General features: G+C 48.8%; 1 protein-coding gene across 1 annotated transcript in view; it reads left to right on the top strand.

Annotated features, from left to right (window-relative positions):
• The window catches only part of LOC119443765 (gonadotropin-releasing hormone receptor), a 158330-nt gene extending 155142 nt beyond the window's left edge, over positions 1-3188 (top strand). The window contains exon 3 of the mRNA XM_037708456.2: positions 2442-3188. Coding sequence (XP_037564384.2) covers positions 2442-3148 — 707 coding nt within the window. The 3' untranslated portion in view covers positions 3149-3188. The remainder of the gene's footprint in view (positions 1-2441) is intronic.
• Positions 3189-13334: the final 10146 nt, after the last annotated feature.

Below are 13334 nucleotides of genomic sequence, written 5' to 3'. Positions count from 1 at the left end.
GCTGCCTTGAGTCTTTTCTCTGGCTAGCGAGGGAGATCGTGGTCTGTTGTATGAAAGTGGAATGGAGGAAGGAAAAAACATAGGAGGGAGCATTACGTCACGCAGCCAGCCTTAGCAGGCGAACGCTCCGTGTAGCCAGCAGTGGTGGCCCAACACGTGACCTCTTGCGTCGAGATCACGGAGAATCGAGATTTGCCGAAACGTTTGGTTACGGTTACGGTAGTTTTACAGCGTAAGCTGTTATGGGCTCATTCTAATAGCCGTTTCTGGTCGCGATGATGCCGCCGCCGCTCCCGTAACCGCCGGAAATGCGAAAAAAAGTACCCGCTCTCCGCTGGGATCAAACCGAGGCCCGCTACGTGGGAGTCGGATACTTTACCACTGAGCCATGCAAGTGCTTGCTATCAGGGAGAAGAAAAGTAACCTTTATACGCGCCCTATACGCCGGCGCGCCGGCGCAGTATCGTGGCGCCATCTAGTTAACGTGCCTGCAACCGCCGCGTGCGACGAGATGCGATTCAGACGAGGCGCGCAATAAATGCTATCCCGATGTTAGATGGGCGCCACGTATTCTGGGTACCTCTTCGGTACACGTTATGGCGTCTCCTCGCCAGGTACGAACCGCTGCTGAAGAAGCGAATCGTAGAGCAACGTGCGCAGCTACAAACAAGCATCATCGGGCTCAGCAGACTGCTGTGCCGCAGCTCACCGTCGACACCGACGCCGGTCGGACAGTTCAGATCGTTCTCGTCAAAATCGAGGCGGAGACACTTTGCCGCGAAGACCTTGTTTTGTGTGGTGCCGAAATTGGAGCTACTCTTGCGCCGCTCAACCAGATTACGCTGTGACTGTGTGCTCCGTGTGCCGCGCAGGCTTGTGACTTTTTTATTCGGCGCGCGCTCGGTCGGCAGCTGCTCACATGATAGAAGGAAAAATATATTTTTCATTGTTTAGATTTTTTTCTTGGTATTGTTTTTGTTTATTTGTCGTCATACAGTCGTTATGCATTCGTTGTCATACCGCCATAATGAAGCCGTCGCCAATCGTCGTCATTCCTGCTTCGTGGTCAGACTCTCGTCATGCTGTCGTCGTCACGCTTTCGACAGCGACCCAATGGTCCAAGTTGTCATCATGGCAGCTTAGGGCACTAGGTATATGTTTGGAGTCGTGATGTCCTCGTAGTCGTTGCATCGTAGTCATTCCAGCTTTGTCACTGTCGTCCTGCCGTCGACATTACGCCGTTGTCGTCACACTGTCGTTCTCATGCCGCCGTCGTCCCGCTATCGTTTTATAATGTGATCACCTAAGTAGCGCCATCCCATTGCAATGTCGTCGTCATACCGCGGTCGTCGTTCCATCAATGACAATCTTTATTCTTTATTGTATTGTAATCATACTGTCGCATCGATTCATGGTTACGCCACCCTTGTCATGCCCTCATTGTCAGACGCTTGCTATCGTGGCTTCACTCTCAAACCGTCGTCGTAATGCCATCGTGGTCGTGCCATGATCGTCACTCCTGCTTCGTCACCCGACTCTCTCATTCCGTCGTCTTCACGCCATCGTCGTCATGCAGGTTTCTTTGTGCAGTCATGCACTCGTCGTCATCCAATTGTCCTCACGCCATCGTCATGCCACCGTCGTCGTACAGTCGTCATCATGCATTCGTTGTCAAACCGCAACCGCATGCCATTGCGATCGTTCCATCGTGATCATTGTAACTTCGACATCCGACTCTCGCGATGCCGTCGTCATCATACATTTGTCGACATGCCATCGTCGTCAGGCTGTCGTTTCATCATCGTCATCACTTCAATAACGTCATCCCATTGTCGTCATACCACCTTCGTCAATCCATCGAAGTCATTCCTTGCTCTTCATTCTATCGCCCTCATTTTTAGTTATGTAATAATGACTGTGTGCCATTGTCATTCTATTGCCGTGATTGCGTTACTGTCACACAGACGCTACCATGCATCCGTTGTCATCCGCCGTCGTCATGCCATCTTGGCCGTGCATTGTCGTCATTCCCGCTTCTTCCTTTGGGTGCCGTCATCGTCACGCCATCGTTGTCATACGGTCGTCGTTATCTCATTGCCATCATGTCGTCGTGGTTACACGCCTTTGTCGTTCAATCAATATCATCCCTTCTTAGTCATTCCATCGTCACTGCGTCGGCGTCATACAGTCGTCGTCATACCTCTATGCTCATGGACAACCTTCGCAATCGAGTAACATAGCAAAGTGGTATGATATACGAGTATGTGGCATATATCCCGTGCAACGAAAGTGTCAGAAATAGCACTACACGTAGTAAATGAACGCGACTTCGGGAATATATGGTGCCTCGCTACATTGTTCGATTGCTATACGCATTACCGTCGACAGTCATCGTGAAATGAGCTCTGCCGTTACTTTTTCTTTTTCTTTTCTTCTCGCAGTGCAGCGGAGCGCGTTTGGGTCTGCGAAAAAATCCAGCAAGGAGCGGGGCGGCCGAAAGTCTGGGCGCAGACGTGGCGGCGACCAGCCCTCATGTTCGGAGGTTCGGGCCCCGTCGTCGATGGAGGAAGCCAGGCGGCGCCTGCTGCACCGGGCCAAGATGAAGTCCCTCATGATCACCGTGGTCATCGTGGCCGCCTTCATCATCTGCTGGACGCCCTACTACTGTATGATGATCATCTTCATCTTCCTCGAGCCGGACGACCAGCTGACGGAGGAACTGCAGGCGGGCATATTTTTTTTCGGGAGCTCCACGGCCATGATAAACCCGCTCATATACGGCGTCTTTCACCTGCGGCATCAGAGGCCTTCGAGGGGATCGCGGCAGTTCAACAGCAGCGCCGCGTCGCGTGCAGTCGACCACTCGACGTTGCTTTTGGCGGGCTCGCTCAAGAAGGCGCCTGCTGCCCCGGCGGCATCGACGACGGAGCCGCCGCCTCAGTGCGGCGAGGACTCAGTGAAATCCAGAAGTGGGCGTGGTTGTTCTGTTTCCGAAGCCACCACTGCCTTAGTGGTGGGGAACGGTTGCCCTACGCGGGCGGTGTCGCATTCCTCCCTGGTCACACAACACCGCAAAGAAAAAAGGAGAGAAGGAGAATCAGATGACGAGAGCCACACCGGATGTCGCACTTCACAAGAGGGTAGTTAGGACTACTGTGTGTGTCCGCGAATATGGTGAGAAAAAATAAGAACATTGTTCCATACAAGGCCATTGTTCCGTACTTCCTAACGATGAATGTGGCAGATTCAGAGGGCTCTTTCGGAGTAAGAGCGCGGCTCTTACTAGAGATGGAGCATCCATATTTTTGAGTTCTTTACACAAGCGCTCGCACGAAAATGGGGCCCTTGACTGCTGCTGACCTCAGCACTGTGTCGAATGCCGAGTTTGATTGCAGGAACAGTGACGCAGCGAGTGCGTTGTACAGCAGTTGCGTTTCCTCGGCATAATTTTGCTTCGATTCGGCTTGTAATGGCAGGCAAGGGGTGTGCGATTGTCAAAATAGTTCGTATAACGAATGGAACATATTTCGATTCGATTCAGGTGCTCTAATCGAATAGTTGATATTTGTAACACCGAATAATTATTGCATAGCTTTTGAATAATCAGCAGCGACCTGCGAGCACCAGACAAAGGAACAACTAAACCGGCAAGTGGGGTTCGTCTTTTTCATTTTCATCCTTGAACTGCCTGAATCGAACGCATAGACAAATCTTTTATGCCATTGGGGGCATACAATTTGTCACTAATTCATTCGCCTGCAAATTCTATTTGCATTTTACTCTGTTTCAAAAGTCACTATTCGCAGATCCCTTCTCAAGGCAGAATCGTCATTGACAGCTTCTTTGCTTTCTGATAATTTTTCAGAGTTTCAGACCAAGCATCAGGGCTCTATCCTTGTTTCTCATGAGTCATATTTCCTCGAATATTAAAACATGGTCATTAGCTCAGCTGCAGCACTTCTGCGTGCGTGTGCGTTTCCCAATTTGAGAGACAGTGCTTGCCAGCATTTAAGCGTATAAGCAAATGACAATATTTTCATTGGTGATCGTTAACCATTGTCGTGGCTCACCTTTTAATACTCATGATGTGTTTTGCGGGAAGCTTTGGTAATAATTATTCAGGGCAGTGATTATGTAAGTTTTCGATAATCACAATTATAAAAGACGCTCGAAAGACGTACACAACAAAGGCGCATGTGAAGCATGTTTACTCTGTCTAATTTTTTTTCGGCACAATATTTGTTTAATCTTTTTTTGTATTTTTGGAATACAAGCCCCGTTTGTCCAGCTTTTTATTTTGCCAGACGCTTATATAGCAAGTTTATACGGCTGATAAAACTACTATCCTTATTTTGTAGTCCACTAATTTGCTATCGCAATCGATGCTTCGCCTTCCGGGCGAAACTGCGACTTTTTTTTTTTTTAGCGCAACCTTGCACTGTCCATAGAATGGCTCTTCATAAAAAGAATAGCTTCAAATGTGTAACGGAAAGCCAATAAAAGTACCAGACTGCCTTTTGCGACACCCATTGTCTTTTGTCTGTCACTGAAACCTTAAAGGGTGGCTGACATGAACACGGTCGTCCACTCTTAGGGGAAACACGCGAGCGTGTGGCGGCGCTCACCGGTGCGCCACATGCAGCCGCCAGGATAACTACTGGCGCAGGCGCGTTGGGATCCAGAGGCGGCGCCTATGGCGTGTCGTCTAAAGCAGGGAAGATATGACCTGGTCCGTTACAGGCATAGGTAGCGGTACAAGGTAGATAGAAAATTTTTGAGGAAGAGAACTAATATTAAATAGCGCCCATCCGTCCGTCCACCCGTCAGTCCGTCCGTGATGTAAGACGATCGCTTTCCAGATAAAGCCCGCAGCAGCGAGAGATTTTACCTTCGTGCTGCCTGTCGCTTCAACGCGAACGAAATGGCGAGAACACAGCGCTCATGGAGCTCTCAGCGCACGCCGAACTCTGCCCGTTCCGCAGATCGCTTTCAAGATATGGGCCCGCGCGTCTCTCTTCAACGCTAAGTAAGCGACGAGAGCACAGCGCGCCAAGCTATCAGCAGTCGGTACTCTTTGTTGGCATCGCGGATCGCTTTCAAGATACGGTCCGCGCGGCCGTGACATATCCAGGCGTTGACGGAGTACGTTTGGTCACAGCTGATAATGGTTCGACGCGGATGGATAACGCGCTAAAGAGCGATAACGGCTTATAATGATCGGAACGTCACAAGTGCACCTTTCGCCGCCACTTGCAGTACTTTGCTAGCATTATCAAATCCCCTTGCGCCGCCGTCCGTACCAGTTCGTGTCGCCGCAGTGCTATCGTTTGCACTGGTCGGATCAACTTTCATAACATTGATGATGACACCGGGCTGCGTGGAGATGAGCAAGTGGCACAATGCTCACGCATACCTAGACAACGCCCGGAGGCGTTTCACGCCGTATGCACGACGGGCTTGCCTAAGCGCTAGTCGTGTGAGTTTACCTAATGAACTTGTCAAAAATATCAGCAATGCTCAGCCCAACTGTTCTATCATTAGCGCCATGTGTTGAATGGAAACAAGCGATGCAGTCGACGAAATTTTTCTGAGGCTAGTTATAGTGACACATGTAGAGCGTGTCAAGGTCGGCTCGTGTTTTCACGCTAGGTCGTTTTGCCGCTGAACACAACTTAGTCGTCCGTTCATTAGGAAGGGGCGGTTGCATCGCTATAGCAGCGACGTAATCCGCGTTTACAGTGCGTGATTTTACAATAATTGGCTGAGCAGGTAGAGTAAACCAAGTCAAGGAGGACAGCTATAGACCAGAGGTGCAAGGAAAAGGAGCGACGAAAACATTGTACGAAAGGAAGATGCTGTATTATACGCCTCAGCTCCTCTGACTTTTGACGTGTGATTAGCTCCGAAAAAGAACAAAAGCGGCGCTGTGACCGCCGCTCGCATGACGTCATGGCAAGGATTCGCGCTTGTTGTCTGCTACAGTTCGGGCTGCGTTCGGGCACCTTCTGCAACATTTCCCTTTGTTCGCTCTCGTTCCCCTTGCTGGTACATTGATGACAGTCCTCTCAAATATATTATGGCGATGTCTTGGCGCTTTAAAATTTATTGAAAGAGCTTATTTTCCAGACAGACAGACAGACAGACAGAAGACAGACAGACAGACAGACAGACAGACAGACAGACAGACAGACAGACAGACAGACAGACAGACAGACAGACAGGACAGACAGACCAGAAGACAGACAGACAGACAGACAGACAGGACAGACAGACAGCGACAGACAGACAGACAGGACAGACAGGACAGACAGACAGACAGACAGACAGACAGACAGACAAGACAGACAGACAGACAGACAGACAGACAGACAGACAGACAGACAGACGACAGACAGACAGACAGACAGACAGACAGACAGACAGACAGACAGACAGACAGACAGACAGACAGACAGACAGGACGACAGACAGACAGACAGACAGACAGACAGACAGACAGACAGACAGACAGACAGACAGACAGACAGACAGACAGACAGACAGACAGACAGACAGACAGACAGACAGAGCAGGACAGACAGACAGACAGACAGACAGACAGACAGACAGACAGACAGACAGACAGACAGACAGACAGACAGACAGACAGACAGACGACAGACAGACAGACAGACAGACAGACAGACAGACAGACAGACAGACAGACAGACAGACAGACAGACAGACAGACAGACAGACAGACAGACAGACAGACAGACAGACAGACAGACAGACAGACAGACAGACAGACAGACAGACAGACAGACAGACAGACAGACAGACAGACAGACAGACAGACAGACAGACAGACAGACAGACAGACAGACAGACAGACAGACAGACAGACAGACAGACAGACAGACAGACAGACAGACAGACAGACAGACAGACAGACAGACAGACAGACAGACAGACAGACAGACAGACAGACAGACAGACAGACAGACAGACAGACAGACAAGACAGACAGACAGACAGACAGACAGACAGACAGACAGACAGGACAGACAGAGACAGACAGAGGACAGACAGACAGACAGACAGACAGACGACAGACAGACAGACGGGCGGACGGGCACGGACGGACGGACAGGCAAGGAACTTTATTAATCCCCAGAGATAGCAATATATTTCTCAAAGGCAACGTTACAGTGCCGGCCAACGGAGGTCAGTTCGGAGCGGTGCGAGTTTTTCATGCACAGTTCTACACTCTGCAGCGGTAGCTCACGGATAACAAAAGCATAAACGCACTGAAAGCCTAACAATGTAGTTAAGCGACCATACTCGCCGTGGTGCAACAATCATGTAAGAAACGCTGGCTGTATATGACTTGATTTATCAACATTTGATTTTAACCCGCTAAATCCTGTTTGCTCACGATGAGCTGTTCATTGGCAAAATATTAAATTTTCGCATTTATTCACAGAAACGTTCAGCAGTAGCACGAGGACTAAACAACACATCGGTATAGATTCTACCAGTGCCGTTTGCTTTTTGAACTGCTTCTCAACATTAAGCCGTTCTTAACCAGTTAATTTTAAGCGGCGGTAATATTAAGTAAAGTTCATTCAGGCTTTAAGTGGTCTGCCGCTCACAAAAAGACGTGGACCAATCTTTATTCTCTTTTTAGTGCTACATGCTCTACCTAGTTCAACAATTTAGGGCTGCTTGTTGCTTGGGGAACCGTTGTGACAGATCTGCTTGGCACAACCGATACAGCTGCTCGGCGCAACGTTTTGGGCGAAATATGCTTTTTATACCATGTGGCTGCAGCCAGCAAGAAGCCGAACCTTCTTTCTTTAGTGGTATTGGACACATAGAAAATATCAGCATTCACAGAAGGAGGTCAAGAGAGACGGGTTTATTTGAGGAAAGGCGGAGAGGTCGGCCTGAGCAACAGTTTGCTCTGGCCTGCTACTCTACACTGGGGAAGGGGGGGGGGGGTAGAAAAAAGAGCGATGAATGATGATGATAAGATAAGGAGGTGCGTATATACATGTCCATCACGTTGGGGTCATTCTAGAGTCGTGCGTCGAGTCCAGTGGCATGAAGTAAGGCTATAGTCGCTCCGGTGATTACAGCTGCGCTGTTGTTGTCAGGCAAAGGACCTAATACAATCTGGTCAGATATTGGTCTTTTAGTAACTCGTTCAATAGTAGAAGTAAGGCTCTGCCGTTCTCTCGCGTACGCTGGGCATGAGCAAAATATATGGTCAAGTGTTTGTGGCGATTGGCAGTGATCGCGAGTTGGGACCAGTGTCACTGTAGCCGATGATATGCGTATAACGCCTCGTGAGTGCAACACCAACGGTGTATCATACTCTTTATACTCCTCTTCAGTTTATGAGGCATGCGGAACTTAAAAATCAAGTGAATTCGTATGAGGCTTTCATATATAGTGTCTTGTTTATGTGGTTGCAATACGAGGGGGTCTTTTATGGGCTGACGCAGCGATTAGTTCTCAGTTTGTGTAATTGACCACCATTGTGCTTCCAGACATCGTCATGCCGACGGAAGTTGCATGAGGACGCTGCCTGGAAGAGGCAGCCGAAGCTGCACTCTAGTGCCTCGAGTATGTTATAGCCATTCCAATTGGCGCTGTAAAGGACTCCTTCATGGTTTCAATTCGAATGGAAGTGTGGCCTGAGTGAATGGAAGGGTTTCGCGAACAATGCGCGCCTCGTCATAACGTCAAAATGATTGTCGGTTGCTTCCATTGCGGGAGGTGTCTACCATATTGTCCATAAAGACCACTTCAGGCCACTATGAAACATAGCATGGCATGTAATGGCTTGGCTCTTGATCTTAACCACGAACCATTTGTTTCAGGTGATTGCTATACATACATAAAAAGCAGTCGTGTTAATTGCCACGTAGATTGCTTTTTCTGGGTGGCTGTGGGAGAAAGATGAAAGTAGTAGCCAATGTTTTTCATAAAACATGCGGGCGTCACTCTTGTCCTTACGCGTTACTACAGTACCCACATTTAGTAGAACAACTCATCAGAGCAATAAGAACCTTGGTGAAAGCATCGCAGGCAGTATCCTATTCTAACATACTGATTTATGTATAGAGTTGACACCAAATACCAATATTGCTGTTCCGTGCAAAACGAAATGTCTACCATAAATAAGTACTAAATGAATTATAAGTTTTGAAGCGTCGTACAATTCAAATTTTCCATACTGAATTTGCAGACATCGTTTTTACGCTATATTTATGAACACACATGGCGCACCTCTGCTTTCCAAAATCAGTAAGCCCTGCAACTGTATATAGCTTCGATATCCAAGCCGCAAATTTTCACGATTCACTTAGTTTCAAAAAAGAGACTGCACTTTATGCGTGACATCAGAAAGCAGCCAAAACAATGTAGAAACGATGGAACCCAGCCTTCAGGACGCAAACACCAGGAGAGAAGTAGACGTCTACTTCTCTCCTGGTGTTTGCGTCCTAAAGGCTGGGTTCCATCGTTACTACAAGTATGTACCAACAGGCCCAGCAACAGACTCTTCAGCCCAAACAACCTCCAGGAAGTGCGGCTGGCGCACTCCGTACACCGAGCATGCATGAAGGGAACGAGAGCGCGCGGAACGTGAGTGAGCCGGAGTGAGCGGCGTCATGGCCGTGACGTCACTCGGGAGAGGGCGCCACTACAACTTCTCGCCCCTAATAAACACGGTCACGCAAAATACCGAGAACTCCCTCATAAACGCACAACACGTAGAAAAGCGGGTGTTCTGCGAGCAGATTATAATTACTCTTTCGAGCTGTTTTTTCTACGAAAGCCGATAACACTCAGCGCATTACGTACGGTGATACGAAGCCTTCATTTCGGGCACGCTGCACTGTGATGCACACAAATTTGCGACGCCAGCATGAAGGGAGGTGTTCCGCGCGCCAGCATAGTCGCAGACGCGCATGTGCAAGCAGTTTGTCGAGCGGCTTCATCGGGCGCTCCGCGGAGCGCTGCCGCTCGACGTATTCGATGGCAAACGAAGGTCCGTGGGACTGTGATGACAAGTTCCTCGAGTGCGAGTTGTTAAACAGAGGCAGAGCCCCCAGTTCAGGAGAGACGAAGCCATATTTCCCCCAAAATTAACTCAATATTGATTACCAGAAAAAGAAAACAACAGAATAGCACACAGCACACAGAAAGTACAGAAAGAACAAAATACAGTTAGCGGCGTTATTCCTTGCGAGAAGTTCAAAACATTCTCGATCGAAAACAATAAAAAAAATTGAGAGTCCTTCCACTATGCGAGGATGGAAGACCAGTTAAGCACTTGGTTTTGTTTAATTATATTTATTTGTTTTATTTGTTGGTTATGTTAAATAGTTCAAAAGACCCAACACATATCTTCCTTGTTTACTTTTGTCTTGTTTATTTTTTTCATTCCATTCACATGACCACCATATTGATCATTGCCTTATGGTCGCTATAGTAAACTCCAATTGGTTGCACACTGATTCTAGACGCATTCTTGCTAAATGTGCGATCAATGCCTGATCTGTTGCGTGTTGTTGTTGGCACATCCAGTTCATTGCAACACTTTAAGCCGAAATTGTAACGTTTCGGTGAGATCCACTTTTGAACGATGAGATCCACCTTCCGTCGGATCTGCCGATGTCTACGGCAAGCCCTCCACGACGACGATGGATGTGTTGTTGCTGAGAGACACCCAAGCGAACACATCAGTCAGAAAGACTTGGATCTCTCTCTTTGAGGTTGCGATGTATACCGCAGCAGCTACGGTGCCATCTTCTAGCCTAACGGCACAAACGTCCGCACAATCCGAGATGGTGGCATCATTTACGACTGGCGTTCTGAGTCCAAGGGGCAATGGATGACGTCGCTAGGAAAATGGCTATGTCAAGAGATTCTCTTTGGGTCCCACGCGTGACAAGGGTAGTTCAAGGGTGCGTTACAGGTCCCCGAGCCCACAGGGGTATTTGCCATTGAGAGAGAGAGAGAGAGAGAATAAACATCTTTAATGTGTAAATGCAGCTTTGGAGAGGCGTCCTCATTCCAGAATGCCTTGAGCTCCGGCCGCGTCCTGGGCCCTCGCAATCAGCCGCTGCTGATCTTCGAGGTCGGAGCTGGCCAAGGCTCTCTCCCAAAGCTCGTTGGTGTGGTAAGGGTTCGGAGGATTGAGTGGTGCCGCTCTGCAGCCCCCTACTATGTGCCTGAGGGACCTTGGACCCTTTCTGCATTATCACCAGGATCGGCCCACATGAAAATTTGTTTTTTGTCAACATCTCGGACACACGTTTTTCCAGATCCTAGCCATAGACAGCCTTGCTGTAAAATCTCAGTCATAGTTACTCAGAAGTCTTAGTTATTCGGGTGGCAGTGCGTTGACAGTTTACAATGGCCCTTGCTATGACGGGGGTAACAATTTGGGGGTGGGGGCAGTGGCAGGCGAGTGACGCGGACGCAAGGTAGAGCCAACCACGGAAGTCGGAGTCGAAGGCCCAATCCAAGTCCAACGCGATCGGAGTCCAAGGCCCTCCAAGTGCGACCGCTACAACTGAGCGGCGCACGTACTTACAGAAGCTCAGTAACAAGGCCTTGGTGTGTTGTTGTATTCGTCCACATTCGCAGGCTTTGAAGTTACTGCACTCTATATTAAGACACCGAATATAAATTTCTGGCCCATCAAAATTCTGCCGTCCCATTTCATTAAGATGTCTTACATGGCTACTTCAACTTGACTTTTTTTCTTTTAGCCACAAAAGTGCCTAGATATTACCAGTTATATCATGCAAATTTGTACAAGAAATGATCATCACAGCACTAGATGCAAGTTTTATGCTTGTTTACTGATCGATACAATCACTACTAACGTCAGCACATGCTGACCAAGTGATTGCGCCAGTGGCTTGTCATCTTTGCCGCTGTTCATTTAGAAGAGCCACTATCTCCTCCCACAGCTCGTTTTTTAGAGCAGCACTCATACGTGGCGAGAACTCGGTAGAAGCTCCCGCCAGGTATGGACGCTGCTCGATAAACTGCAACAGAATAGCGGCCTGTTCCTTCGACACGCGTGGGCCTTTCGCCGACATTGTGAAGCCTTTATAAAAACTTGGGAATTTCAGCCCGACCGCAACACAGTAAGGCAAACATTTTGTCTAAGCTTATCGCCTGTATAAAATGCTCACCTCGATTTGATTACTTTATGTTTTACCTTTTTATACCGTTAATGTAAAAAAAATGGCAGCCGATCCACGAAGTGAATGCTGATGATGGAGCGAAGCTCCTTGGACGATTACGGCTGCTGCTCGAGCTTTCGCTTCGGGGTCTTGCTGCCGTTGCCGGCGTGCTGCTGCTTCTCGTGCTCGCAGCTCAGGGTTAGCTTCGCGGCGTTGCCGTTGGGCTGCCGCGTCTCGTTCTCGAAGTGTAGGATCAGAGTCACGACGTTTGCGCTTACGTTCGCGCTCCTCCATACTGCAATACTGCGCGCCGCGCCGCTGTAGCGACAGCGGCGCGGCGTTGACATGCGCGCAAACCGGACGTGCGCACCATTGACAGGCGCGCACGTCCGGTTTGGATCGTGCTGTGCGATGATGCACCCCCTATACTGCGATATTTTTGTTTGCGCTGTCCAATTTGCGATGTCATCATTACTGCGCCGTCAACTTTTCTCTTTTTGAAATAAACGAGAAGCAGAACACAAACAAAAATATCACAGTATAATCATCGGTCGCGAATAACCAGACACTTGTGATCTCTGCAGCTACATTATTATTTCCATCAAACAAAAATATAAAGCAGATAAGACGTTTCATGTAAAAAGAAGATGCAGGCGTTACATTTGTGAACTACATCCACACGTCATGTTATTTTAATTCTTTGAGCGCACTGCCGCACGACGGTGGCATAAGATAACACGCTCTATCTCCTGTTCCTAGTCCCTCAAAGTGCCACCGGACCATGATTGGCCCATTAGATCTCTCACAGGCGTACAGACGGTGCAGTTACTTTGTTTACAGGGCCGTGACACCGCGGTACATTAAACCGCAGTCGGCGCGTTTCTTTTGCCGAGAGCCGCGAAAACGAATTGTTTCGATGAGCGATGCGCCAAGCGAATATGCAGCTTGCTTTTTCTTACGCCTGAGTGTCTACCCACTTTCGTTGCTGGCGCTCGCATGCGCGTTTTAACTTTCGTCATGGCAATGTGTGCTGGCTTCACTGCGAAGGAGCTCGGGCTCATAATTTGACACAGGAATGACTTTTCGGGCGCGGGAGCGGCATGAGGACGCTGAACAAAGTGTCGCACGTTAAAGAACTACCAC

Source organism: Dermacentor silvarum, chromosome 3 (assembly GCF_013339745.2).
Source record: "Dermacentor silvarum isolate Dsil-2018 chromosome 3, BIME_Dsil_1.4, whole genome shotgun sequence".
NCBI lineage: Eukaryota > Metazoa > Arthropoda > Arachnida > Ixodida > Ixodidae > Dermacentor > Dermacentor silvarum.
The sequence above is the reverse complement of the archived record's forward strand: the minus strand, read 5'-3'. Positions and strand labels throughout refer to the sequence as shown.